This window comes from Culex quinquefasciatus, chromosome 3 (assembly GCF_015732765.1).
Source record: "Culex quinquefasciatus strain JHB chromosome 3, VPISU_Cqui_1.0_pri_paternal, whole genome shotgun sequence".
Lineage (NCBI taxonomy): Eukaryota > Metazoa > Arthropoda > Insecta > Diptera > Culicidae > Culex > Culex quinquefasciatus.
Window position 1 is genome coordinate 100618 of NC_051863.1, and position 26781 is coordinate 127398.

General features: G+C 37.4%; 1 protein-coding gene and 1 long non-coding RNA gene across 7 annotated transcripts; one reads left to right on the forward strand and one right to left on the reverse strand.

Moving 5' to 3' along the window:
* Positions 1-389: 389 nt before the first annotated feature.
* On the reverse strand, positions 390-18907 carry LOC6052556 (1-phosphatidylinositol 4,5-bisphosphate phosphodiesterase epsilon-1). 5 transcript variants are annotated; one of them, XM_038259835.1, is made up of 17 exons: positions 18338-18491; positions 17730-18026; positions 11369-11422; positions 10691-11298; positions 10365-10622; positions 9648-9793; positions 9279-9399; positions 8649-9218; positions 8442-8586; positions 5534-6356; positions 5339-5472; positions 5057-5274; positions 4755-4992; positions 4481-4692; positions 4248-4405; positions 4052-4188; positions 396-3993 (listed from the first exon to the last, which is right to left on the reverse strand). In XM_038259835.1, exons 4-17 carry the CDS (start codon positions 11234-11236, stop codon positions 1487-1489), a joined length of 6213 nt encoding a protein of 2070 aa, XP_038115763.1. In that variant the 5' UTR covers positions 11237-11298; positions 11369-11422; positions 17730-18026; positions 18338-18491; the 3' UTR covers positions 396-1486. The 5 variants fall into 5 exon arrangements, with proteins under 5 accessions (XP_038115760.1, XP_038115763.1, XP_038115762.1 ...); XM_038259834.1 differs by having other exon boundaries at positions 10691-11422; positions 17730-17879; positions 18338-18498; XM_038259833.1 differs by having other exon boundaries at positions 10691-11422; positions 17730-17893; positions 18338-18497.
* LOC119768766 lies at positions 14895-18850 on the forward strand. 2 transcript variants are annotated; one of them, XR_005278217.1, is made up of 3 exons: positions 14895-15100; positions 18472-18660; positions 18720-18850. It is a non-coding gene; the product is annotated as an uncharacterized LOC119768766 (long non-coding RNA). The 2 variants fall into 2 exon arrangements; XR_005278216.1 differs by lacking the exon at positions 14895-15100 and adding an exon at positions 18025-18325.
* Positions 18908-26781: the final 7874 nt, after the last annotated feature.

Here is a 26781-nt window from a genome sequence, read left to right on the forward strand (position 1 = left end):
TTGCAGAAAATTTAACTTACAGAACAGGGTTCTGTTTCTGTTGGAGTGTGATCAAGATTGCCACATGGTCGTCGCTATAACAGATTCAAGCCTATAAAAAGCGTAACGTAAACTGGAACGAATCAACCATGTTGGAACTCAATACTTTGATTTCAGGACCCAGACTCAGACCAATATAGTGCGTTCATTCATTACCAAATCTTAAACCTTTATGTGCTCTAAAAACTGCAGTTAAACTGCAGTCCCGATTTGCCCCAGTTGATGATACGCTTACTTTTTTCAATCTTACGTCACCAAAAGAAATAAACCTAAATCAAGTTTCGCATTTTTACATTTGATTTATGCATTAAGTACTCTTGAACAAACGACTAAATAAGTTAAAAGAGCAATCATGATACATATTTAAAATTAATGATTTTATTATTTACAACACACTACTGGTAAAATTAACATAACTTCGGGTCAATCTGATATATTTATACAGTTTAAGTTTTTATTAAAAGTTATCACATAGTTTTCATTTGTAATTTATTATTATTTTTTATTGAGTATCCGATGCTGTGATAATCTATCTTTATGTTTTTTTTTGCCACATCTAATCGATGACATCAATTCAAAGAATACGAAACAGACCATTAGTGACGTGGATTTATGAAAAACGAAAGAAATTTAAAATCCGCCATTCTCAGCAAGGTTTAAAGTCAACTTTGAAATAAATTAACCCACACAATTAAAGCAGCTCACATTTTGTACAAACCTGACTACTGGTAATCCAAGCTTGTATTCTTGTAAGTACTTAAACTTTGATTGCGTTTTCTCAACATGAGGTTTTTACTCACGAGATTTGATTCGAGTTGTAAAATATACAGTACTGGACTTTCGGGATATTTCAAGATAAAGTTTCATAGAGTCTAACCTCCAACCATTGACTGTTTCATGTTAACTTTTTGTTACATTGAACTGCACGGAAAATCTGGAGCAACATTTGCGAAAGGGCGCATAAGCATTTTGATAGCAAGCTGCGGGATTACGGCTATTATTTCACATTTTTAAAGTTTTTAGAAAAAAAAGTACCTAGTAGTTCGAACTGTCATAATGCGTATGCGCTCATTTTTCATGTTGGTACAGAAATTATCTATAAATTGAATTTATTTTATAGCATAAAACACAACTGTAAACGAGTTTTTGTTTGGATTGATAACAGTACTCAATGGTAACGCATGTTTCTCTATGGCTCACCAAAGAAAAAAAAGGAAGTTGAGGCAACTCAAATTTCTCGTAAAACTTAAAGTAACAACATTGTTTAAAAAAAGTTGCTTGCTTTATTCATATGCACTTGAATGAAAAAAGCTAGTTTTGCTAAAATGCCATTTTATTCAAGTTCAAAGGAAATCTTTCACCGCACAGTGCTTGAGAAGCTCAATCGCATTTTTTTTGTAGTGCATTACAAAAGCAACAATCAAAAGTATAAACCAAGTGTACCGACTTAGGATTTCCACGATTTGAGTTTTTTGATAGACATTCGTTTGAAGCGCGACATTGTGGAAAGGATGTCGTTTTCTTTAACATCCTCGTCACTAAGGGTTTCGCCCTCTGAGTGTACCTCGCGACGATTGCTCGATTTCGATGTGGCGTTACTACTGCTACTTGTACTTGAAAAAGAAGTTTCTTTTTCCGAACTATACTTGTGCCGTCCACCGATGCTAGTGCCGGACCCGGGCCCCGAATGCGAATGTTTCGATCGTGCCCCGTGCACATCCGCCGAGCGGCACTTGATTCTTGACGTGGTTGGATCGCTCAACGCAACCTGGATAGGTGACTTTGAGATCAGCGAGTGAACAGAGGTCGATGAGGACGAGGAGCCCCGGCTGATGCTGAAGCCACGGCTTATTTTCTCAATCGGTAGGATAGTTTTACGTATTGTCGATGGTGTTAGCTGGCTTCGTTCATGAATGACAAAGCGACCGATTGACTTCCAGTTGGCCTGCGTCATGTACACATTTTCATCGTCCAGCAGGATTCGCTGCATAGTATCATTGCTTTTGTTGCTATAGTTTAGTTCTTCGACCAGTACAAAATTGTTGGGGTTATCAAGGCGCCGAGCTTTCAGTAGAGCTTGTGCCAGCACATCTTGTGCAGTTGATTTGATAGGTACTCGAAGTATTGCGTATGGTATGTCGTTCGAAACATTGAACACACAGACGAGAAAGTTGTCCACGTTCTCCAGTGCGAGTGGATCATCCGGGGTTGATCCTGCTTGTAGTCCACCAGCCGCTTCCCCACCGCCGGTTGTAGTTGCGATCGAAGCCCTTCTTGCGTCCGCTGTTCTACGAATTGACGTTACCCATGCTCGACTGCTCGGGTCGTTGCCTATCCGTTTCAGTATAAAACGCCCGTCACCTTTCCAGCAGGCCTGTGCTTGCAGCGGTTTTTCAGTCATGTCCAAAACCCTTTGCGTCGGCGGATGTCGCTTGTCCTTCTTCTCCCATCCCGTGTACACTTCCTCTATCAGGATAAAGTTTGAGATGTCCGCCTTTTGTTTGTGCATTTTTTGCAGTACCATCACTAGTACGTCCTTCGTTGTGCATTCTTGGGTTATTTTTAGGATTGTGAATGGATTATTCGGCACCGCATCATACACGGTACAGAAAAATGTTTTCCGTTTCAGCAAAGGAACTTTACTTTCCAATATCGGTTCAATATCCTCCGGTATATCTTTCCTATTGGCTTGTCTGGTTTGTTGAAGGTATTGCTCATCAATTTCACCATACGATCTATCTAACCCTTCCTCCTCTACTCTTGTGTAAACGAAAAGTGACGCCATGTGCAGCGGCTGATTCGTCGGAGATCGTAAGCGCACATGGCGATAACCGGGTCTAAAACATTTCAACGATATCACTCGCTGCGCTACGATTATCGACTCGGACTCGTAAACGGTAAACTTAAGGAACGCCAAGTCGTGAAACATTATCTTGAAGAAAAAGGTTTCGTTCCACACCGGGTTGAAGAGATTATGTTTGATTGGTTTCGTTCGTCTTCGGCCGCAATCGATTGGAATGCCCAGCAGTTCTATTTCTACATGAATAGTGGAACCATTCGCTACGTGGTGCAAATACTGACCCGAGACAATATTTATCACCAGCTGTGTTACGTGTAAACCGTCAAATTCTTTCTCGAGCGGATTAAAACGCCTATACATGAGATGTGAGCGGTTCCAAAGCACATCCGGTTTGCGCACATACCCACAGCTATTGTTCTCTTCGAACATGGCTTTGTTGATATGCATTGGCATGTCTTCAGTTTGGTAGTTCAACGCTACCATCTGAAATCCAAACGACCAAAACCAAACTGGATTAAAGTTGGACGAGTCGATTCTCAGCCCCGCTGGATATGTTCGCATCAGTTGAGTTTCGGTGTGAGCAATCAGTCCCAGTGGATCCTTCCGGCAAAGTTTTTTCGCACTAGCCTCGTTCAACGACGAGCACTGATAGCACGGATGGTTTGCGTTCGGCATGTTTCGTGTTCGAGTCGTTGGTGGCAAGTGACTCTCGCTACCACTCATGCTCGAGTCATAGCTCAACGAAAGACTATCCGAAAGATGGCTTGACGAGGGGAGGCTCAGCGTGTCACCGGAACTATTCTTCAGAATACTTCCCACTGTCACTACACTACCACTAGTTTTGAGTTGCTGTCGCGGATTGGCACGTGTTGAATTATGCGGACTGTAAGGATTAAGACCGCGGTACTTTATTGCTTGGATGTAGATGACTAAATCCGATAGCTCCCGAGCAATTTGGTTGCTGCGTTTGCGAGATCGTTCTTCTTGTTGGAGATGTTGCTGATGTTGTTGTTGCTGTTGTTGTTGTTGCTGGAAGAACTGCTGCTGATGTTGGAGCTGTAAATGTTGCCTCGTTGGAGTCGAGATATTGCCATGAGACAAACTATGTCTAGACTTATCCTCTATTGATCCCCAATTTACGTGATATGTTTTGTCTGCAAAGTTTATATGCATTACAAAGTTGCAAAAAAACACAATAAGCTGAACAATTACCATCAATATTGTCGAAATCATCATCGTCCTCATATTCGTCATCACTAAACTCTTCGTTCAAGGAATTGCCACTCGTGTTCGATATGATTGAACTTGCCCGACTCGATAAGTTCGACTGTTTGTACGTATTCTGGCGACTGAAATGGATCGTTGAATTTAATGAGCGCCGTAACCAACCAGGTAGATTTTTACTTACGTCAATCCGGTCGATAGGGTCGCTGGTACTTCAACAATCAGCTTTTTATTTTTGATCAGAATTTTGTGCTTCAGCGAAAGCGGAGAAGGCAAAAATGGTTCGTCCGTGTAGTCATAATCGAACAGGAAATTCGTTACCAATTTTTCGCCAAAAATGGACTGTTGGAAAATAATGAAAGCTTTTCTCACTGAAAATCGACCACCAAAAAAAAAAAATCAAACCCCAAATCTCACCTGAAAGATTGTTGCCATTCGTTGCTGTTGTACAACTGAGCAGTGGTTTTCAATTGACAATATGACGGGATATGCAGACTGAACAAATGCGGCCTTGTTGATTGCATCCACCACCGCTCGGAACGGAATCTTTGTGGTGAATGTGTGCCCATGGTAGATGACGGGCGTTCCATCCTCACCATCCCAACAGTCCAGTTCAACACAACGTGCACCTTAAACAAGTGAAGTGAAGGGTCTCACAGTTAAATTTAAACTCACAACTTTTAAAACATACCAGTTAACAACACTTGACTGTACAGTTCGACAGAACTTTCCCCTTTGAGCTGATGTCCTGTTAGATATGTATTGTGCGAAGAAGCAATGTAGTACTGGGACAGCGGCAAGTTCATATAAGTGCTTTCCGGCATCAGTTCACTTAAAAATGCGTAATTATCCTTGTCCATCATGTACCGCGCGAATCCTTCGAAACTCATGCAATTTTCGATACGATGTGCAGCTTCCGGTTCATGTCGCTGTTGATAAATTTACAAATGATTGACTTGATATCCGAATGAAAACAAAAGAAAGCAATAGTACCTGTATAATTGTTTTAACATCCTCGTCGTTAAGTAATTCCATCTGGCGAGTTTCGAGAAACTTTTTCAACGTAGCCAAAGTGATAACTTTGTTACTGCTTATTATGTGATCATTTTTCACAGCAATGCTAGAAGCTGCAATAGTATCGAAATGTCTTTTCCGCGTATGTTTCGCGTCAGATGACTCTAAGTCCAGCGAGCAATTCCGTGTTAAGAGTCCTGAAAGTCAATTGGTTTAGCAAAATTGAATGCTAAAAAAACATATCTTTTTCCCGCGGATTACCTATCTTACGCTTGACTGCCATTTCAGACAGTTCGGGCGCACTTCTACTCTTTTCGCCATTAAGCGTTGCTCGACTCATGGAAGCAACCGCCAACTGGTTGAAAATATCTTGAAGATCGTGACGAATCAGTATGCTGCGTGGGAAGTTCAATTAGACGGAATTCGCTGCAAATCAAATTTATTTTTACTCCTTACCTAAAAGATCTGTACAGTGTAACAAAACTGAGAAAATCCAGTTGGGTATCCTGCGTTACTGATCCAATGTTGAGTTTTTTCATGTTCTGACAAAGCTGGTCCTGTGAGTCGTAACGGTCTCTTTTTTTGTCGTTCAATCGAGACTTTTCCAAGTCACTGATGCAAGGATCCGTTGCAGAAATACTGCTGTTATGAACTGTGCTTTGATTCAACAAATTTGCCATGGAACGTTTTTTACGAATCTTGGAATTGCAATCTTTCTTGTTTGCAGTTGCAGCCGTGGTGGTCGCAACCAGTTCTGGCGTCGAATCGTTGATTTGCGTCCGTGATAAGGATTTCATGGAAGACAGATAAAGTTGACCCCCAAATGCTTTTATCGCATCCGAAACTGTAGGTTCGCTGCACATGCCTTCCTCGTAGTAAAGTTGTATGTACAGTTCCTTGAGCCAAAGCATCGATCGGTCTATTAAACTTTGCTGGCGCCGAAAGCCCCGTAACATCCAATGCAGACCGATGAACCAAGTTCTACACAGTAACGGTGGGCAGAGAATACACAGAAACCGATTTTCACTGGCCGAATTTCCGTAAAGCAGGGAAATGCAACTTTCAACGTGGGTCAGCCCAAACCGTTTCCCTGCTGCCAGAATATCGTGATCATATTCGTGATTTCTTGAGCCCATGGCAATGTCCTTTACGGTGCCCAGGTCTAGTATCCCTTCTTCCAAGTTTTGACTCTGAACCTCTACGTCCCCTATATTGGATGTACATCTTGATGCAAATCGCCATGTCACGTTTTCCTCCGGGTTTTGATTGGGATTAATATCTGTGGATCAAATCATGGTTGAGGGCGGCCGCGCTACAAGTATGTTTCTTGTACCAGCAGTTTCATGTTGAACCAACAGGATCCAAAACAAAAACGCTTAAGACTTTTTTTTAACCCTCTACAACCCAACCCCGCCTTCAGATGGGCTACGACTTAAAAAAAACGCCAAAAATAATTTTTTCAACCAATTTTTGATCATTAAAAAGCATTGGAAAGAAGAACTCTTAAAATTTTAGAAAATTTATGGGTGGGAAGTTTTACTTGTTTTATGTGACTTTGCCAATGCGTTTAAAAAAATATTTTTAAAGGGTCAACTTTGGCTGTGTTTTACTAACATTTCCAAGGGGAACAGCATCTAATTCCAGCGTGGCTCTAATGTTGGCAGGTCAGAACTTTGACATTCAATTAAAGCTAATTAAAAGTGTTTTCAACTGAAATCGAGTAATATAATAAGGTGAGCAAGCAAGTTTGTATCAAAAGTTTTGCAAAATTATTTGTTTAAATAGTGAAAATCAGCAAATTGGATGGAGTTAGGAGCGAGTGCTTAACCCTCTACTGCTCAAATTTTTCTTTCGAAAATTTTTTATTTTCCCGTGTTCAGGAGGTCATTTTGAGCAACTTTTGTTCTACGAAAAACTTCACTTCTCTGATTTTATGGTTTTCTTGTTTTATTTTTAGTATTTTAATTTTCATTTATCTTGTTTATTTTATGTTTGTTTTTAGTAGTATTTGGCCTATTCTAACACCTGCTATCATTACATTTTGCCTATCTAATTTTTTCATGTTTTTACAGTCACTTTTTCCATTTTTTACTTGTTTTTCACTTTTTCTGTTATAGAATGGCACCATTATCATTTATATTATAAACAAATGCGTAGAGGCATAGTCTGGGACACTACAAAAATTACTGCGTACTTATTTTTACTTAAAATAAAGGAAATGTTAGTAAAAAACACAGCCAAAGTTGACCCCTAAAAAAATGACATTTTTAAAAACATTGGCAAAGTCACTTAAAGCAAATAAAACTTCCAACCCTAAAATTTTCTAAAATTTCAAGAGTTCTTCATTGCATTTTAAAGATTAAAAATTGGTTGAAAAATGGATTTTTGGCGATTTTCAGATCAAAGCCCGTCTAAAGGCGGGGTTAGGTTGTAGAGGGTTAACCTTCCAAACATACGAGAATTTCGCCTATATTTTAAGTAAAAAGAAGTATGCAGTAATTTTTCTAGTGTTCCAGACTATGCCTCTTCGCATTTATTTACAATTTAAATAATAATGGGGCTATTTTATAGCCGAAAATTTTAAAAACAGGCTTAAAAACAAGTGAAAACATGAAAAAATTAGATAGGAAAAATGTAATGATAGGAGGTGGTAGAATAGGCTAAACATTAACTGAACATGATAAATGCAAATTAAAATACTAAAAAGGAAAAAAGAAAAGCATAAAAAAGAGATGTAAAGTTTTTCGTAGAACAAAAGTTGCTCAAAATGACCTTCTGAACAAGGGAAAAATAAAAAATTTTGAAAAGAAAAATTTGGGCAGTAGAGGGTTAAATTTTGCTTTTAAGTTAAAAAAAAACTCAAAGCGACATGCGTCTCCATTACATAATGCTGATGCACCGGTTTTGTTTTTTGACAGAAATTATATCTCGAAAGCATGTCACAATTTTGAGAACACATTTTCGCCTTGTCCAACATATAACCATAACTTTACTTTTTTTTGAATATCGCCTCTGGCACAACCGTTTTTGTCTGGTCTCATTCGATCTGGCTTGGAATCCCATAAATAGCGATGTTAAATTATATTAGTTTAGTTAAATACAGATCTGACAACCCTATCAAAAGTTGTGAACACATAAGTGTCCTGAATTATGAAGATCTGCCTACCCAATCTGATGGTATGAATGATGAGTCAAATTTATAGAACACTGAAAGGTCCCCCTTGTGTCTATTTTGGATAGCATTACTAAGGGTGGATTAAGCAACGTTTTCGAAAAAAAAACGATTCGAAAAAAAGTTAAATCGGAGCCCATTTGGTTTGACCCCTGTTGGTTTAAACTCGGAATTGCTGGTTGAGTAAATCACCTTGTTGAGACTTAATTCTGCGCCACGCAGTCCGTTGCCAAGAAATGCACGAACATGATCGCTCAAGCCGCAGATACACAAAGGTAGAACGTTCCGCCGGGATTTCTGGCTCCCACAGTACTGCTGTCGTTCCATGATGTAATATCTAGATGTATTTTTATGCTAGTAAAGTTAAAAAAAACAACTGCAAAAGTTGCTATATGTTACCTGCAAAATGTGATGATCAACAACGTTGGATTTTTTGGTAGAAAGAGGTACGATGCTGACTCCGTGGTCGTAAAACAAAGGTTGAACAGGATTGTAATTCCCAATCTCCACCTCGTAGTCCTCTTCCAATTCCTGAAGATTCGACGGTTGATACAGGGGAATTTTAGTTTGACGAGGACTGTTTGCTGCTGTTCTGAGAAACTCCTGCAAGCTGTGAGGCAGCTCACGGCACAAACTTTGATGATGGCTAACGCACGCAAGTATAGTTTTGAAGGCGGGTTGTACCCTTTGATAAATGGTTTGCTCTAAATTATCAACTGTAGGACTTTCACTTGAAGTGGATGTTTCGGGATGTTTCAGTGGTAGCTCCACCTGGGATAACCGAAGCAACATTTCTTCGTCATCCTCTTGGAGAATCTGTTTTGTTTCTCCCAAATAATATCTATCTTGTTGGCATTGGACATCATCATCATCACCATCATGTAATGACTCTGGAACCGCTCGTAACAACTTTTTCAACTCATTAATATGATTCTTAAAATAAGGAACAGTCCTACAAGTTGAGATTGCCTGAAAGTTGATTTTCAAATAGAGTAATTTGGAGAAAAAAATCAAACTCCATGCCCTTACCAGTGCCCTTGATAGAGCGTTTTCATATTCGTTGGAATCAAAAACATTTGTAAGAAATTCGAAGGCAGAATTCCTCGCTCGTTCTGCTTCCGAAGACCAGATTGATTCTCGTTTGATTGACCTGCGAGGGCAGTAAACAATTGAAGTTGTACTACACAAAATACAATTTATGCAAAATTTAAGACAACATTTGTTAATTTTCACGATTACGATGAATATAACGCCACCAGAAGCAAGTAGTTTCCGCCGGCCTACAGCAATCGTATTCCGCTGGAGGCCGAAAGAAACCCCTGATCCGGATGTTTTGCGGGAATTGTTTGATTTTTGTTTTTGCATTGCAGTATTACTTTCCCTTTGCCACCCACTTACTTCAGACCATCCACTATCTCTTTAGCACCATTGAAATTTCCAATATTCCAGCATGAAATAGCAACACGCAACAGGCATGCAAAGGCCGCTTTTCGTTCATCTTGTGTACCTTGTGAAAGAACAAAGTAGTTGGTCCACGCACTGGTCTGGAAGGAAATTTGAAGCAAACATTACTAAAACTTATAGCTGACCAGAAGTAATTTGCGCAAAAAAAAACGGTTTAATCATTTTTTCAACCCAAACTGATCTTTTAAACTAAATGCTGGACGAAATTTAAGCGCACCTGTTTGGCACGTTTATATTTTTAGTTCTTGTTACAATCATCAGGGGTGACTCAATGTCTGGGGGTGATATTGGGTCAGCATTTTAGTATGACCTAATCTCACCCCTAGACCCAATTTCACCCCTGATGACGGCACGTAAAATCTATGTTGTTGAACGATCTCAATCATGCAAAAAACGAATACGATTTTTACTAAACAAAACCAGAGGCTATAAGACAATAGCTTATAGGACCATTTCAAAAATAACATTAGAATACGCACACTAGACTCGTTCGCCGTGTGTAACTCACAGCCTTTTGATTGAGCCAGTGAACGCTCTTCTCTTTGAATGTTTTGATACAAATTAAGCTAGTCAAGCATCCTCGCGTAAAATGTGTTGAAAATAAGGATTTAAATTTAAAATCGAAATGTCCCAAATTCCACGCATACGAACCTCTTCAAACCGTTTCCGTATAGAACTCAGTGATGATTGATATTCACTGTGAGTGTCAGCTGTTATTGCAGTACTGTCTGCTGTTCCAATACCGTTAACTGATGAAGAATCTTTTGGTTCTTGCGTTCGACTAACGTTGTTATTACTACAACTGACGCTCGTTGTGCTCAGGCTAGTGTGATTTTGATTACTGGTTTTAAATGTTTGCTCTTTCTGTAGCTCAAGGATTGCGTCATTAATGAAATCGTTGGGTAATACCTAAAAGGATGATATATCGCCTTTAACAATTGACCCAGCCAAAGCAGGATGACGACGATGAACCTCACCTGATAGAACAAATGATACTCGGTATCGGTTATCCGTAACGCCACTTCTTCGGGGAAATGCAAAATGCTGTGCAATTCATCGAGTTCACCGAATGATGGAGTAGTTGATGATGTTCCAGCATTACTTGTTGTAGTTGTTGTTGCTACTGCTGTTCCTGCTTGGACGACTGTTGATGGCAGATTGCCAACGTTGCTTTGTGCACTGTGAGAATCAAGTACAACATTCTTTTCCGATTCGGTATCCACCAATGCTTCCTCAATGGTTTCACCTTGGCTATTATTTATAATCTTTTCGGTGATGACTATGCCTGGTCCGTGTTTGTGCGATGTTGCTGCTGAATTTGAAGCTACAGTTGCGTTCGACGACAACGACGACGATGACAGTGAAACTGTTAACGGTGACACTGTTGAATGTCTTAATTTGTTGTTGACTTTTTGCTCTTTTAGATGAACCGTTTGATCGAGTGGTGCTGACAACGTTGACAGGAGTAATTTTTCAGCTGCAACGTTACTATTAAATGGAAGACCCGGAAAAGCTTCACGCATGTTACACTGATGTCCACAGGTTATGATTTACTGTACCGCTATTTAACCTTTTATCACATGAACTAAATAAAAATTCACTTATGAAAACTTAACAGTACTATAACGTTGTGTTCTACAAACAAAGGTTCTTACTTTTCACATTTTTGTGGCGTGTTGTTAAACTTGTTTTTTGCATTTGCCTTTCAACTGTAATTGATAAAGAAAGAAAAAAAAACACTTATGAAACTTACACAGATTTTTACTTGAAAACCATCCAGACCTGGCCATAAAAAAAACGATTTGGCAATTAATAAAAAACTTCGGATAAAGTAAGGCGGTGATGACTTCCTCACATGTATTCAATAACTTGATTCAAAATATACCACCTTGGAAAATGTTATAAAATTTAATTCAAATATCATAAACATAAGAAAGAGACCTTATTTTCAGCCAAAATAAGCACTCTTTAGTGCTCATAACTTTCGATCACTGACATTTGAAATACAAGCAAAGGCTATGTACATGGCACCATTTGATATATTACCACATATTTAAATTTGGCTATTTTTTTTTTTGGTTAAATTAACATTGTTCTGTCGATTCAGAAAACAACAAATGTTTATTCTAGCTATGTCATTGTTGTATTTTAAACACCCGAAAGAAAGCTGTGCAGCAAAGAGCACCCCACATTTCATGTTTTCCACTCTCAGCCTGGCTCGGCTTGCAGTTTAATTAGTACGAAGTTATCTTGAACACGTATAAGCACTATAACTTGTGAATGACACTCATGGTAATGAGCTAGGTTGCGAGAACGATTCGTTTGGCAACAGTCAACTGGTTGCGTTACTTTTTTAAAAAGGAAACAGAAGTACGTCTGAGGTGCCAGGTGCGAGATTGATTTGATAATTATCATGAAAAAAAAAATTCTAAAGAAGGATACATTTCAAAATTTGCGCTTTTATGTACCAAGATTTTTTTAAAGTTAATTAAAACAATCAATAATTTGGCAAAATGTTTTGTTACCATTTAGAAAAAAAAACATGATTACAAAGCAAGTTAACGCGCTAGAACGCCAAGACCACACCCAATTTATATGCTTCAGAGAAGCTTCTGTAGGCGTTAGTTACGAAAGTGAAAAATATCGATTTTCATCATCCGGTTGTTGGTTGTCACTAATAAAACTGTCTCCGGTTGGATGGAGGGTGAGAGCAAAAATTTCCTCCTGTATACTTTCTCGATTATACTCTACCTTTGCTTTAACCTCATGCCCGATCTTCACTATAGTCAGTCAATCATCACAAAAGGCTCTTGTATCACGGTCGACTCTTCTTGTTATGTTTGTCGTTCTTTTTTTTAAGCAGCATGTAGGTGCACATTCAGCATGTTTTTTGCTTCTTTTTTCACATGAAACACGAGAACACTTGTGGAAGGCAAAATAGTCAAAGGTCAACTGTACTGAAGAACAATAATGGAGCATTGTTCGGCGAGGAAAACCTCAATACAGTTACAGTACAAAAAGCAAGTTTTTGTATGAATCAAGTGCCGGTTCAAAAGTTGCTTGAATTATTTAAAAATAAGTTCGAAATATTTGACTTTGTCAAATTAATGCATATGATTGATTCTTGCTAAAAATTGGATGAAAATTGAAGTTTTAAATATGCCATTGAAGATTGACATTACAAAGATCTGTTCGAAAAAAACTAAATGACGTCGGTGGCTACGCAAAGACCGACACATATTTATTTAATTTTTCCAACATTGCCTTATTGTTTCCATATTTTTGCCTTCCTCGCTTTACTGAGGAAAGACTATAAAATCACTCGAAATACGAAATTTTTAATTTGACCTCCAAGACCCACCTTCGTGTATACAAGGCTGTTCCATTTTGAAGTCATGTCGAGGAATTTCAGGTGCTCACTTCTTAAATGATAGATTATGATGTTAGAAACAATGTCTTCTAAGACAAGAAAAAATAATAAAATACTTTTTCGCACCCCCCACTTCAATTTACTAAAAAAGTCACTTTTTTGAACAAATTTTCTAAAATCTGTTGGAATCAACACAAAAACTGTTTCAATCTACTGTGTATTTTGCTTAAACGATAGGTTTTTGTCCATAGATTAAGATACACTATCAAAATTGGACCAAAATTGAAGTTTTTGGCCTCTCCTAGGCGGATTTATGTCGAAAAAATCGCATTTTTCGAAACTTTTTTCAGAAATGGTCATTTAATTTAGGCATTTTTTCCCAGCAAAACCAGTGCATGCAGCTTGTAAAAAAAATCATGGCGAACATTTTTCTCTCTGAGAAAATTTAATTTTTACACTCCAGTGCCGAGATATTTGAGTATTAGTGAGAAAAAAGTGGCAATTTTCAAAATTTCTCAAAATTCAGAAGCAAGGTCTACTAATTACACGACTTTGCGTTTTAAAGGTCAGGGTATGCTTTCTTATAGTAATTTTGTCCGCTGAATCCGAAATTGGAATAAAATTTCAGGTAAACAGTGATGTTTTGGAGCTACAATGCTATTGTTATTGCTACGAGCTATGTTATTTGCGTGTATTAGCTGCAATTGATCTATATTGATTGATGTTTTGCACACAGAACTATTTAAGTTTAATGTTTTCTCTTGTTTTGATTATCTTATGAATAGACCTAGATTCAGAATTGTATTGTTGTTTGAACATTCGTGCTCAAACTAAATCCACTTCAACGAATCATCTTTGTGGAAAACTTGACGCAGTAAGCCTGGCCGTTTAGAAAAGAGGGATTTTAAAAGTAATCACCCCAACATTCTCCAGGATGCTTCCGAAAGAATGGCTGCGCTAAGGTTAGATTAGATTCGATTAAAATGTTCTTTTAACCCTCTAACGCCTATGATTGCACCCGAGCACCAATAAAAATTGAAATTTCTCAAAAACTAATGAATAATATGATCCCATTCTTCCTGCACAGTGTTATTTAAGATTTTTACTGCCTCCAATTCAAATTCCATCCAATTTGGTCAATTCTGTAGATAATAGCAAGGAAAACTGTAAAATCTCGATTTTTCTCTGGGCGGAAAGGGGTTAAGTTGAACAATAATTTGAGAACAAGAAAACTTTGAATCACTCATGTTTAATATTTTATATTATATTAAAATATTCTAAAACAAAATTTTTAATGAATTTCTTATGTGTTTAAGAGACTCCATCTTACGGCCCTTATTTGGACTTTACCAGTGAAATATGTGTATTCGATTTCAATTTTGAGTAAGGTCATTCTCTCTCGTCGACTTGGAACTTGTTAAAATTTTAGGTACATTTACGAACAAGAGCCGGTTGTTGCGTTTGAAACGGAACTCGTATACGATTCAAAATGAATTCCATTTGAAAATTCGAATACAAAAACAGGACGACTTCCTTTGGATTACAAAATCCAAACATCAAACCAAAGAATTTTTTGAAGAGATCCGGCAACGAATTTGTAAGGTTTGACGTTTGAGGGCGGAATAAAAACAAAATTTACTGGAAACATTGAACAGCACATAGTATACCTGTAGGCGTTTTCTGCGTGAACGAAAAGCTTTCATCCGTATAACAGTTACCGTTTCATGTCACCGGGTAGGTGCGACGAGAGACGCAAATAAAGATTTTTTTTTGTAGATGTAGATGTAAGATCACAAAGTTGTAACTAGTGATCGTGAACTGCAATTTTCGATCTTGATGAAAGTTGTTGGAGTGTGTCGGGTTCGGAAAATTTTACGAAAAAAAAACGAAACTATTGGCACTACGCCCTCCGGGGCATGGCCTTCCTCTAACGTGGGATTTCTGCTCCAGCGCCTCTGACGAGACAGGAGAAACCGGGACCGACGTTTTACTTCACCATCCGATCGAGAAATTAAAAGTGAGAGTGTGTGCGTGCAACATGGAGTTAAACTTTTCAAAGTGCCATGGTAATCTTCACAGCAACTTCACAGAAAGTTTAACTCCATGTTGCACACACTCTCACTTTTAATTTCTCGATAGAAGCTGTTTTACACGGAAAATTTTACATTTTGGATTTTAACATGATTTTGAAATTAGCGAGACGCAACTCAATTGAAATTAGAAAAGGAACCATTTTGAAAATCGACCAACTACCGGTTGAGGCTCGGTGCTTTCCAATGTATCCAGCCTGCAGCAAAAGTTTAGGGTCTTGGGTTGTTTAGGGTCTTAGAAAGGAATTTGATTTGTGTTTTTTTATTAACTTTTTTTTTCTCAAATAATCAATTTCCCAAAAACCGCACTTTTGATTTTTTTATATGTTTAAGAGGACAAAAATCCGCATCTTTTAAGCCATTCAGAAGTATGGATCAAAATTTTGTCGACGAGTTATGATTTTTTTTAAACAGTGATTTTTGTTCAAAAAACAAAAATCAAACCATCCACATTAACGACCCCCGGGTCTTTAGTGGTCTCTATTGCAAGTTTCTGCTCGAACCTAGGAGTCCGAAGGCTTGAATGGGGAGAGCACCCAAACCTCTTTCTACTCCAAGGAACCTTCCACCCCAGTGTTTGAACTGACGACCTTTGGATTGCGAGTCCAACCGCCGCCAGCGATTCCACCGGAGTAGGCTTGGTTTGGTGTGTTGTTTGTACTTATGGCATGGAGACGACTCCTACACCTGGAATGACTTAACGGCCTAACAACCAAGGCCGGGACCGACATTTTACTTCCTCTTCCGATGGAAGGTTGCAGCAGATGGGAATCGAACCCAGAATCATCCGCTTACAAAGCGGACAGCGTAACCATTCGGCCACGCACTGCCACTGTGATTTTTGTTATAAAATTGAAATCTTTATTGTGTAGAATCTAATTTGCAATCGAAAAGTACTTTGCATTTTTTTTTTGAATAAGTTCAACGTTTGCAAGATATAGCCCTTCAAAGTTTAATTTTATCCGATAAATTCCGGTTTTTTACTTTTTTGAATAGTCTCCATGATTTTTATGATTAACATTCCTGAAAAAGTACACCAAATTTCCTACGATTTCGTCTAAGAAACATTAAGGACCTCTGGTTGCTGAGATACAGCGGCTTCAAGAAAAATACACATAAAAATTGAAGTTTTTTTTTACCCAAACAACCCTCAAAATTCAAATGTCGATATCTCAGCAACTAATAGTTTATCATAAACTTTGAAAACTATTTGCAACAGCCTTATTTGAATTATCATCAAATTTGTTTTCTATGAACCCATTTTCTCTGAATAGTCCTCAACAATACCTACAATTTTGCCGAAGACACAATAAAAAAATCATTGAAAAGTTACAGGTTTCGAATATTTACGTACCATTTGTGTATGAACAGCTACTAAAATTGTGTGGATGAACCAATGACACAAAATGGCTTCTTTGGTGATAGTTTGAACCAAATCAAAAACTACAAAACATAAAAAGTCGGCTGATTTCGCAAAGAATTGTACAGATGCAAAAAAAATGGTTTTAGTCTCTCGGCTCTGGTCGAGGGAGGGAATAAAAAGTAAAACAAATATAAAAAAAAACATAAAAAGCCAGAATCTCAACAATTCAATAGTAAAAAGTTGCAATCAATAGTTAAAATTTTTAACCTGACTTGACAGAATTTTCTTGCGAAGAAGAAATTGAAGCGGTGGCGTACATCGAAATTACTTTAGATTGTAAATATTTTTGTTAACGAAATTAAACATGTTAAAATTGTGTAAAACCGCAGAGAAATGCATACATTTTTTTTGTTGTCTTATTTTTGATTGTACACATATACTCTAAAGTGATTTCAAAGTTTTAAATCCGAGATGGCGGCCAAAATGGAGGTGATGAATTATAAAAAAAAGCATTTTGTACATTAATAGGCAATCAACTATTCAAGTTTGAGTAAAATGGAATTGAAGAATTTGAATTGTATAATCAAAGTTAAAACTTAAAAAATACGAAAACTTTTTTTTTGTTCTTGATTTTATTATCAGAGGTCCCATACAACCCTTCAGATCGATCGAGTCGAGTCTAAACTGTAAATTGAAATCGTGTAATTGAAAGTGTGTAATTCCACGTTTTCAACATGAATCTGGATTAAGGTACATAAATTGAAATAAAAAGTTTGGTTGAAATCAAAATCAAATTGTTCGCTTGTGACGCTGGCGTTCATGTTTGGTCACTGGTTCTAAAATTGTATGGTCAAATTTGTGATTTTATTGTTCTCAGCCACAACGATAAAGCTTATTTTTAAGTGCAATGGCACTTTGCACGACCACCAAGGGTTTAGAATCAATTTTTGAATCAATATTTGATTCTTTTTAACCGACGAATTTTGATGTATATTCAAAAAAAGCGGCCAGAAACAAGCATTTTTTACCTTTCTTTTTAAGAAAGGCGAAACACATACAAATCATGTCTCTAAAAACACCATTTAACATTTTGAGGAAATGGTAAAGATTTAAACAACAATTGTGACCAATAATTGTTCATTGAAAAACACTGAAGTTACACTTGAAACAGATCTCTGAAACCAATTACTTACTTGCAATTTCACTTTCATTTCGACAAAACTACGATGAAGATAATCGTATTCAAGTGTAGAGTTCTTATTGACATTGATTGATTTCTTTGATTCAAGCACTTTTAGGAATTGTAGGGGTATTCATTGACACGCTTTAGTTTTGTTGAATCACTATAATGATGATTCTGGTTGCATAAACACACAAAGAACGAAAGTTTTCCATTGGTTTACGCTTTTTTCTTACACCTGGGCTGGTCACATTCTCTTAAATTTGATTCGAGAAGAAATACTTTTTTCCTCTCTCAATTCTCGGTTTTTCTACACAAGAGCAATACTGATTAGCCAGGACAGAAAAGAGAAAACCAGCGCGCACACAGACACACGCACAAGCGCCACACACATGAATTAAATAGAAATGAAACTTTTCGATCAATTATATTTAAAGGTGTCTATTTCTAAAACTTTTCAAACCATTAAACTGTAACAAAGCACGGTGTGGTAACAGAAACGATTCAAATTGACTTCAATTTAAACAAATTTCTTTACTGTAGTTACAGCAAATGTGTGTGCGCTGTTTTCAAACTGATTGAACTATTTTTCAAATTGAGAATCATTGCGTAGGTACCAACTTCAACTATTCCTCAAGGATTTGTATTTTGCACTGTTCTTCTCAGTTTTTTTGTGATTAACTTGCAAGCCAACATTAGATGAAAATTGGCAACTCATAGTTAAGGTTAAACATGATTTCTTATAAATTTTTCAGCCAACACCTGAATTTATCGACTTGATTCATCAACAGTGAAGACAGGACTATGGAGTGAAAATTCCGTGAAGAGGTGAAATTCACCGATTGCTCTCGTTCAACCATCGCATGGTTTCGCACTTGCACTTCGTGCTTCACTCACTAACACAGTTACACCGCAGAGAATATCGAATGTTCATCGCTTTTCCTGTAATGGCACCCTGTTTTATTTTTAATAAATGATTAACACCCAAAAATTTCAATTGCAGGATTTCGCTCAACTTGCGGAGCAACACTTAGTTATTTGTTCAATTTTAGGATAATCGAAGGTGTTGGGTTTGACTCGAAAGATGGCAACGTGTTTGTCCTTATCAGTACGCTTAAGATTTAACAGGTGCTATCAACTTACGTCTGTTCAACTAAACTGACACGTGCAGAATAAATTTCTTCATATGAGGTACTCGGGTTTTCTATCCTGAATTTTCCCCTCTTTTACTCGAAATGGTAAAAGTGGGGGAAAATTCATTTCCCTCTCCAGATGTGTTGCAAGTGCGTACAGTGGACGTATATCACCTAGTTCTGTATGGAACAAATCGTTTGGCTATTGCATGGGATTGAGTTGATATTGGAAGTATATTTCAGAACGACAGCAAAAAGTCAAAACTGTTAATTTTAGGTGCCTCTCAAAACGAAAGTTTAATCACATCAATGATTCATAGTTTCTTTTGTTTTTTAAAGGTCCAATAAACAAAATTTATATTTATTGCTTATTGGATGTTTTACCATGAGTCACGGATCTAGGTATTGACAGTACACAATCCTAAACTGATTATATTTTCAAAAGTTCCTGATGTAAAATTACACATTTTTGACACAAAATTTGTCACAATTTCCAGATGAATATTAGTACGTTCTATTGAAAGTTTCGATTTTTTGCTTTAGATTAGTTTGTACTCATCTCGATGCATTATTCAGCTTGACAAAAAAAACTCTTATTTCATTGTATTTCTGATTACAAACTCCCACTGTGCTGGCAAATAAAGGTAGATTTCTGGAAAATTCAAGTGCGCATGACAGTAACCAACGAGTGTCATTTTTAAAAGGATTGTACAGTTCATTTGATGTTAAGTTTATGAAATTGACTTATCATATGTGTAGAAAGAATAAATTTGAACAAAAATATTAAAACAGTTTTAAATATATTACATTGAAGCGTTTGGTTGAGTTGATTGATATTAATAGCTAGTGTAAATTTAAGAATAATAAAATATTAGCTAGCAATCAGGGAATGAAATTGGAAATTCAATACATTTTAATTATTTATAATGGTTCCTCTAGTAAAATAAACTCTGTGCATGGAAAGAAATCAATTTTTGGGCACGTTTTTAAAAGTTTGTAGGTAGACACAATATAAACACAACTTATTTTGCAAATTTTGCTGATCATCAAAATCTGGATGAGGTCTTCACCGATACTTTCTCCCTTTCTATACAGTGACAAAAAATATATATATATTTTTAGTTCTGCATTTGACAAAAAGTTATATTTATTTCTTTGTTTCAAACATTTTATCATCTTTTCACAAGTTTTTTGGGTCCAATTTCCATTTTGCTTTTATCCTTTTAACCCTTATCCTTAAATGGTCCGACACGTGTTGAATCTCAATATGTGTATAAATATAGCAGCCAACCAGTGCAATCATTGAAACGAAATAATCGCCTTTCAATACTGGCTCCCCCCACAGGTAACATTCAAGCATAACGTGTTAGAAAAAGATGAATGACCAATAATCACTTGGTACCCTTCGTACCTCATACCTACAAGTGTTATACGAGAATAGCGCAATGGCATCCTTTTTCATTATTATGCATATCAGTGTATAATTCTTTGATGTTTGCAAACGTAGCATGAAATAACGCTAGCAAAGCGTTAACTGAGCACAGTTTATCGGTGGAGTATCTCTTTCCTCTTCGTTTAACTTTCGATACATTAGTGGGGGTGGCCGGGTTGTGTGGCCATGGGTCGTCATCGTGGCTCATCACGATGGGGGAAGTTATTTAAAAGTGGTCACACGGTTGACTGGTATTGAGAAAACAACGAAGCACGTTGGTTGCATTTTTAAAACCACAAATATGAACTCAATTGGACGAAAACTCGAGCAGCCCAAGAATGATTATGTATGGACTGTAATTTAGGAGATAGCTAGAAAGTTTCTTTAAAACTTTAACAAATTGATTTTCACCTTTTAAACGTGTAGTAGAAATGCCTAAACATGTTTTTCTGCCGTTTTCAGTTGTTGCGTTTGAAAATGTGAAATTGTGTTGTTTCCCCTCATTTAAAATCTTTTTAAGAGAGAAAAAAAGATCCCTTCCCTATGTACCCTTCGCTCTGAGTCAGTACGAGCAACACGCTAGAACACGCACTGAGTGTTCATGCCAGACATTCACACCATTTCCGATTATTCATTTTAGCTTGTTTCGGGGGCGATACATTTTTTTGGGTTTGATGTAAGTGATTTATTTTAATTTAAGCAAACAAATGTGTTATTTGAAGTTTTTATTCAAAATGTTGTTGTTATTTTTACTGTGTTTGGTTTTCTTCAGACACCTCTAGTGTTTACCTGTTGCTATTTATTCTGTCGCGGTGTTTTGTTTCATTTGTTTGGTCCTAAGCATGTTATAAAAAAAATACGAAAAGTACAATTGTAATATTTGTGTTAATCCAATAAATCATTACATTAATTGAGTAAGGGCTCAAACCTCACGTGATTGAAAACAATATGCAGCAGGGGTGCCCAACCCTTTAGCACAGCGGGCCAGATATTTTTTAAGCAGTGATGGGCCGGAAATAATGTTCACTGAAAGTTTGAAAAACAAATCTAGAGTTATTTTTAAAAAGTCCTATAACCTACGCGATTTCCAATGTTGTCCAATGATTGTCCAATGTAGAACCTTTTCAAATAAAACTCAAGAAATAAAACTGTTGCATACATATACGATTTAAATATTTGTAATTTATGGAAGAAAGAGAGCGAAAACTTTCAAAGAATGTATACAGTCCAGATTCGATTATCCGCAGGCCTTAAAAAAAAATTACTTCGGATAATCGAATCTTCGGATAATCGAATGAGGATTTTTTTAAAATTATTTTCTTTTTGAGCTTGAATATGACTCCAAACATGCTCCAAAGTGATTTAGATTTTTTTAGACCAATATGGCGGCTAAAATGGTGGTGTTGAAATACAACAAAAAAATATTTTGTATGCTAAAGGCAACGAACAACTCAAATTTGACTAATATGGAGTCACAGAACTCGGATATGATGTGCAAAGTAAGAAAATAAAAAAATACGAAATTTTTTTTTCATGATTCGATTATCCTATGTTTGTATGGCCTTCGGATAATCGAACTTCGGTTAATCGAAACTTTGGATAATCAAGGCTTCGGATAATAGATTCTGAACAGTATTCAAATTATTTCAAATTTGATATTTTTGCCAAAAAAATATTAATAGTTTTTTTTGATCATATTTTAATTTTGAAAATGATAAAGTTGCTTAATATTTTTCAAAGCTTATACCGTTCGCTTTCATAATTGATAAAAAAAATCAAACGGCATAGGGGAACAGCATCTAATTCCAGCGTGCCTCTAATGTTGGCAGGTCAGAACTTTGACATTCATTTAAAGCTAACTTTCAACTGAAATCGAGTGATAAATAGCTCAATAAGAAGTGAGCAAGCAAGTTTCTATCAAAAGTTTGACTAAATTAGCTATTTAAATAGTGAAAATCAGCAAATTGGATGGAGTTAGGAGCGAGTGCTTAGGGAGCGTTCTTTTACTACGTAACGCGAAAAATCGGACTTTTAGACCCCCTCCCCCCCCCCCTCGTAACAAAATTTCCATACAAATTTTAAAAATTTTGTATGGAGCGTAACACGGCCTCGCACCCCCTTCTCCCTACTGCGTTACGTAATAAAAGAACGCTCCCTTAACCTGCCAAACATACGAGAATTTCCCCTACATTATATTTTTCCAAAAAAAAAAAAACAAAATAAAATGCATTTTTCACACAGATAACCACATCAAGCATGTTTAAGCAAGTTGAAAAATATTTTGAATTTAAAAACGTTTTGACTTGAAATGTTTAATAAATTATTATTCTCTTTAAATACATAGCAGGATTTACAATCCAAACTATATACCATGAAACTGATAGATTTTGATCAATTCTAGCTGATTTGGTGATCTAAACCATTCAAAATAAAAAAAATCTCAAAACTAAATTTCCCTTCTGGATTCAATTGCTTGGTAAAGATAAGGTAGTGTATCATCACTAGCTGGATCTGGACCACGGAGTGATTATTCATACAACAACACCATTTGGGAGCACCATGGTTTGATACTCCGGGACCCTCTGGGATGGGACATTGTATTTCCACAAATGCCCTGGCTCTGTTTGCCGTGGTTATAGCGCCACAACCCGCTCTCTGTTGTAACAGTATTCCTAATTCCAGTCCAAGCTCACCAAGACGGCATTGCCTAGTGGTCAACATTTTTGCTTACCAATCCAAAGAACGGGGGATCGAACCACGCCTCGAGCGACTTTTATTTTTCTAAATCCGCTTTGTAAATGCGGCCCGATACTCATCACGGGTCGTGGAAATTTACTTCCTATTCAATATTTGTTTGTTCGTAGAAAACTACAAAACTACTTGATTATCCGAAGTTTTGATTAGCCGAAGTACGATTATTTGAAGGTTTGTATGGGATTTGGGATAATAAAATCATGACCAAACAAAATTTGTTTTTCTTTTTTATATTTGTTTACTTTTAACATCAAGTTCGAGTTCTGCAACCTAATTTTAGTCAAATTTAAAAATTTGGTTGTCTTTTAAATAAAAAAATGCAATTTTCTAATAAGTAATCACCGCCGTTTTGGCCGCCATCGTGGATTTAAACATTCAAAATCATTGTAAAGTAGTTTATGGGTCATACTTTAGCTCGGCCATAAAAAATAAGACAACGATTTTTTTTCGTGATTCGATTATCCGAGGCATTGATTATTCGAAGTGAAAATTTTCTAAGGCCTTCGGTTAATCGAGTCTGGACTGTATTCAAAGTTTTCCATAAACCATTATTGATCAAACTACAAGTTTTTGTGGTAAAGACATTTACAAAAGTATTTGTCCGAACACATGCCATCAAAAAAATCAAACCATCCACATTAACGACCCACGGGTCTTTTGTGGTCTCTATTGCAAGTTTCTGCTCGAACCTAGGAGTCCGAAGGCTTGAATGGGGAGAGCACCCAAACCTCTTTCTACTCCAAGGAACCTTCCACCCCAGTGTTTGAACTGACGACCTTCGGGTTGCGAGTCCAACCGCCGCCAGCGATTCCACCGGAGTAGGTTTGGTTTGGTGTGTTGTTTGTACTAATGGCATGGAGACGACTCCTACACCTGGGATGACTTAACGGCCTAACAACCAAGGCCGGAACCGACATTTTACTTCCTCTTCCGATGGAAGGTTGCAGCAGATGGGAATCGAACCCAGAATCATCCGCTTACAAAGCGGAAAGCGTAACCATTCGGCCACGCACTGCCATACCTCATCCAAAATCATGAAACAGAAAAACGGAATCATGTTTCATGTCATAGAACGCACAATGAAAATTGGCCGCGCAATTGAAAATCTCCCCAACAGTGCAAAAAATGTAAAGGAGCATGAGACAAAAATCGGCGACGCTGACACGATTTTTTCATTTCCATTCACCAAATCACAAAACCGTGACATAAACAAACCCAGTGCAGTCGTGAGTGCCCTAGCTCACTGAGCAGCTGCCCTGTGTGGCAGTAGTCGGCCAAAGCTCATTCGACGTTGCACGCACACACATAAAGAAGTAAGTTTTTATGCAAAACGTTTACATTTATGCGTGGAACTGTAATTTTGAATACAAATTATCAATGTTTTAAGTGTTTTGCACCGTCTAGAACCATGCAAATGTTTAAAAATAGTCTTAATAGTGTTTTAAGAAGATTCCCCAAGTCTGTCATACGACTGGAATTGAATGAGTGGATCTCTTTTATTCACGTTCCTCATTTTCTAGCAGCAGACCGGCACGAGTCGAGCGGCTGTGGTTGGACAGATACAGTAAGCTTACAGTCACAAGCTAACAGTGAATTTAAATGTTGGTTTGCTTCATGAGTACAGTGGGTTGGAAACTTTTTGCAGGCCTGCTCCCCCACAGCCGCCAGCCTGTACGACTTGCACCACTGCCGCATCCAAAAAATACATTGAAAGCCCATTCCATGTGTACACGACAGACGGTTTGGTGGTGTTCAAAATCTGGGTGTCCAAGAAAGTTTCAAGTCAGGTGCCATAACAGCGTGCGAGCAGGGGAGAGAGCATAATACCGAGATTCTCTCTTCTCTTGAAACTTTGCTCTCTTTTTGCTCCCGTGCAGGCGCCAGTCTTGGAGCTTTCTTGTACACTCAGATTTTTACACAATCAAACCGTCTATCGTGTACACATGGAAGGGGCTTTCAATGTATTTTTGTATTTTTTCAATGCGAATTTTCACAATGCGTTCTATAACATGACTCCGTCTCTTTGAACAGATTTTCTACATTTGTTATGTCTATTTGATATGGCAGCAGAGATGCCAGATGCACAGATTTGCCTGTGTTTCACAGATATTTTTGCTTGTGTCAGAAATTTTTTGAGGTGCACAGACTTTTGAAAACTTCATGATCTTATTATTTTGTAAAAAAAATATCAACCGGAACTTATTTCGTTAGTCTTCAAATGCTTATAAATGCAATTTCTGATGGATTTCTATGACTATGAATTAATATATTAGAATTTCAGACAAATGCACAGACATACACAAACTTTTTCACAGACATTTTCAAAACCCATGTGGAATCCCTGTATGGCAGGATAATTGCATAGAAAAACGAATGATCAGTGTTGAAAATTCGAAGAAGTGATTTTTTTCAACCTTGCGGATGATGCAAAATTGCTGTTTTAACAAACATGGATAGTAGGGTGGGTACGTTTTTCAAAAAGTTCTCGGATCAAGTTTTAGTATGGTTCCCCTTGTAGGGCATGCCCATAGGGACTTTCATGCCAAATATCAGCTCATTTGGTTGTAAACTGGCTGCGCGCATCAGGGTTAAAGTTTACATGGGAATTCCTATGGGAAATTGGAACTTTTTGTTCAAACGCTCCTACAGGTCTGAGAAAATCACGCGCCAACTTCTGGTATGGTCAGGCCTATGGGGAATGGTCTGGAGAACACTTTTCCCGAAGAGAGCATATGGATTCGTTGTCCCTAGACCTGGCGCATCGGCAAACAATCCGATGTCTCCGGAATCAACGGTTTTCCCTGAAAAAGCATCAAATTTTCCTTAGCATGCTATGAAAACTTAATGAACACCGCGACGCCATACGTCAGGCAGCTACCACGTGGATGAAAAATTTGCAAAAAAATACAAATTTGCTATGCAAAGATTCAGAATTCGACTGAATAATATCAGGATTGCTCGCAATGATCATTTTCTAGTTAAAAGAAAGTTTGCAATTGAATATTCCAGCCATTTTTCACCCACGTGGTAGCTGCCTGACTATGGCGTCGCGGTGTGCATCAAGCTTTCATAGCATGCTAAGGAAAATTTGATGCTTTTTCAGGAAAAACCGTTGATTCCGGAGACATCGGATTGTTTGCCGATGCGCCAAGTCTAGGGACAACGAATCCATATGCTCTCTTCGGGAAATTGTTCTCCAGACCATTCCCCATAGGCCTGACCATACCAGAAGTTGGCGCGTTATTTTCCCAGACCTGTAGGAGCGCTTGAACAAAAAGTCCAATTTTCCCATAGTAATTCCCATGTAAACTTTAACCCTGATGCGCGCAGCCAGTTTACAACCAAATGAGCTGATATTTGGCATGAAAGTCCCTATGGGCATGCCCTACAAGGGGAACCATACTAAAACTTGATCCGAGAACTTTTTGAAAAACGTACCCACCCTAATGGATAGGCAAACTTTCATCCAACTAAAAAAAAACAAAATCAAATATCTTGCAATAAATACGAAATTCTAGAGAACTACTCCGATGGCAATTATAAAAAATAGGTTTCCAAAAAGTCCAAAATAAAGATGGACTTTTTGGGTGATGAGCTTAAATAAAAGTTGCGATTTTTTTCAACTGTTTATGAGAAAGTACTCCAGAAATCATAGACACTGACTTTGTAACAAATGACAGATAGGAATATATTAGTTTTCGGGGCGGTCATCTTGCAAGCTTCAGCATTCAAAATAACAAACGCAG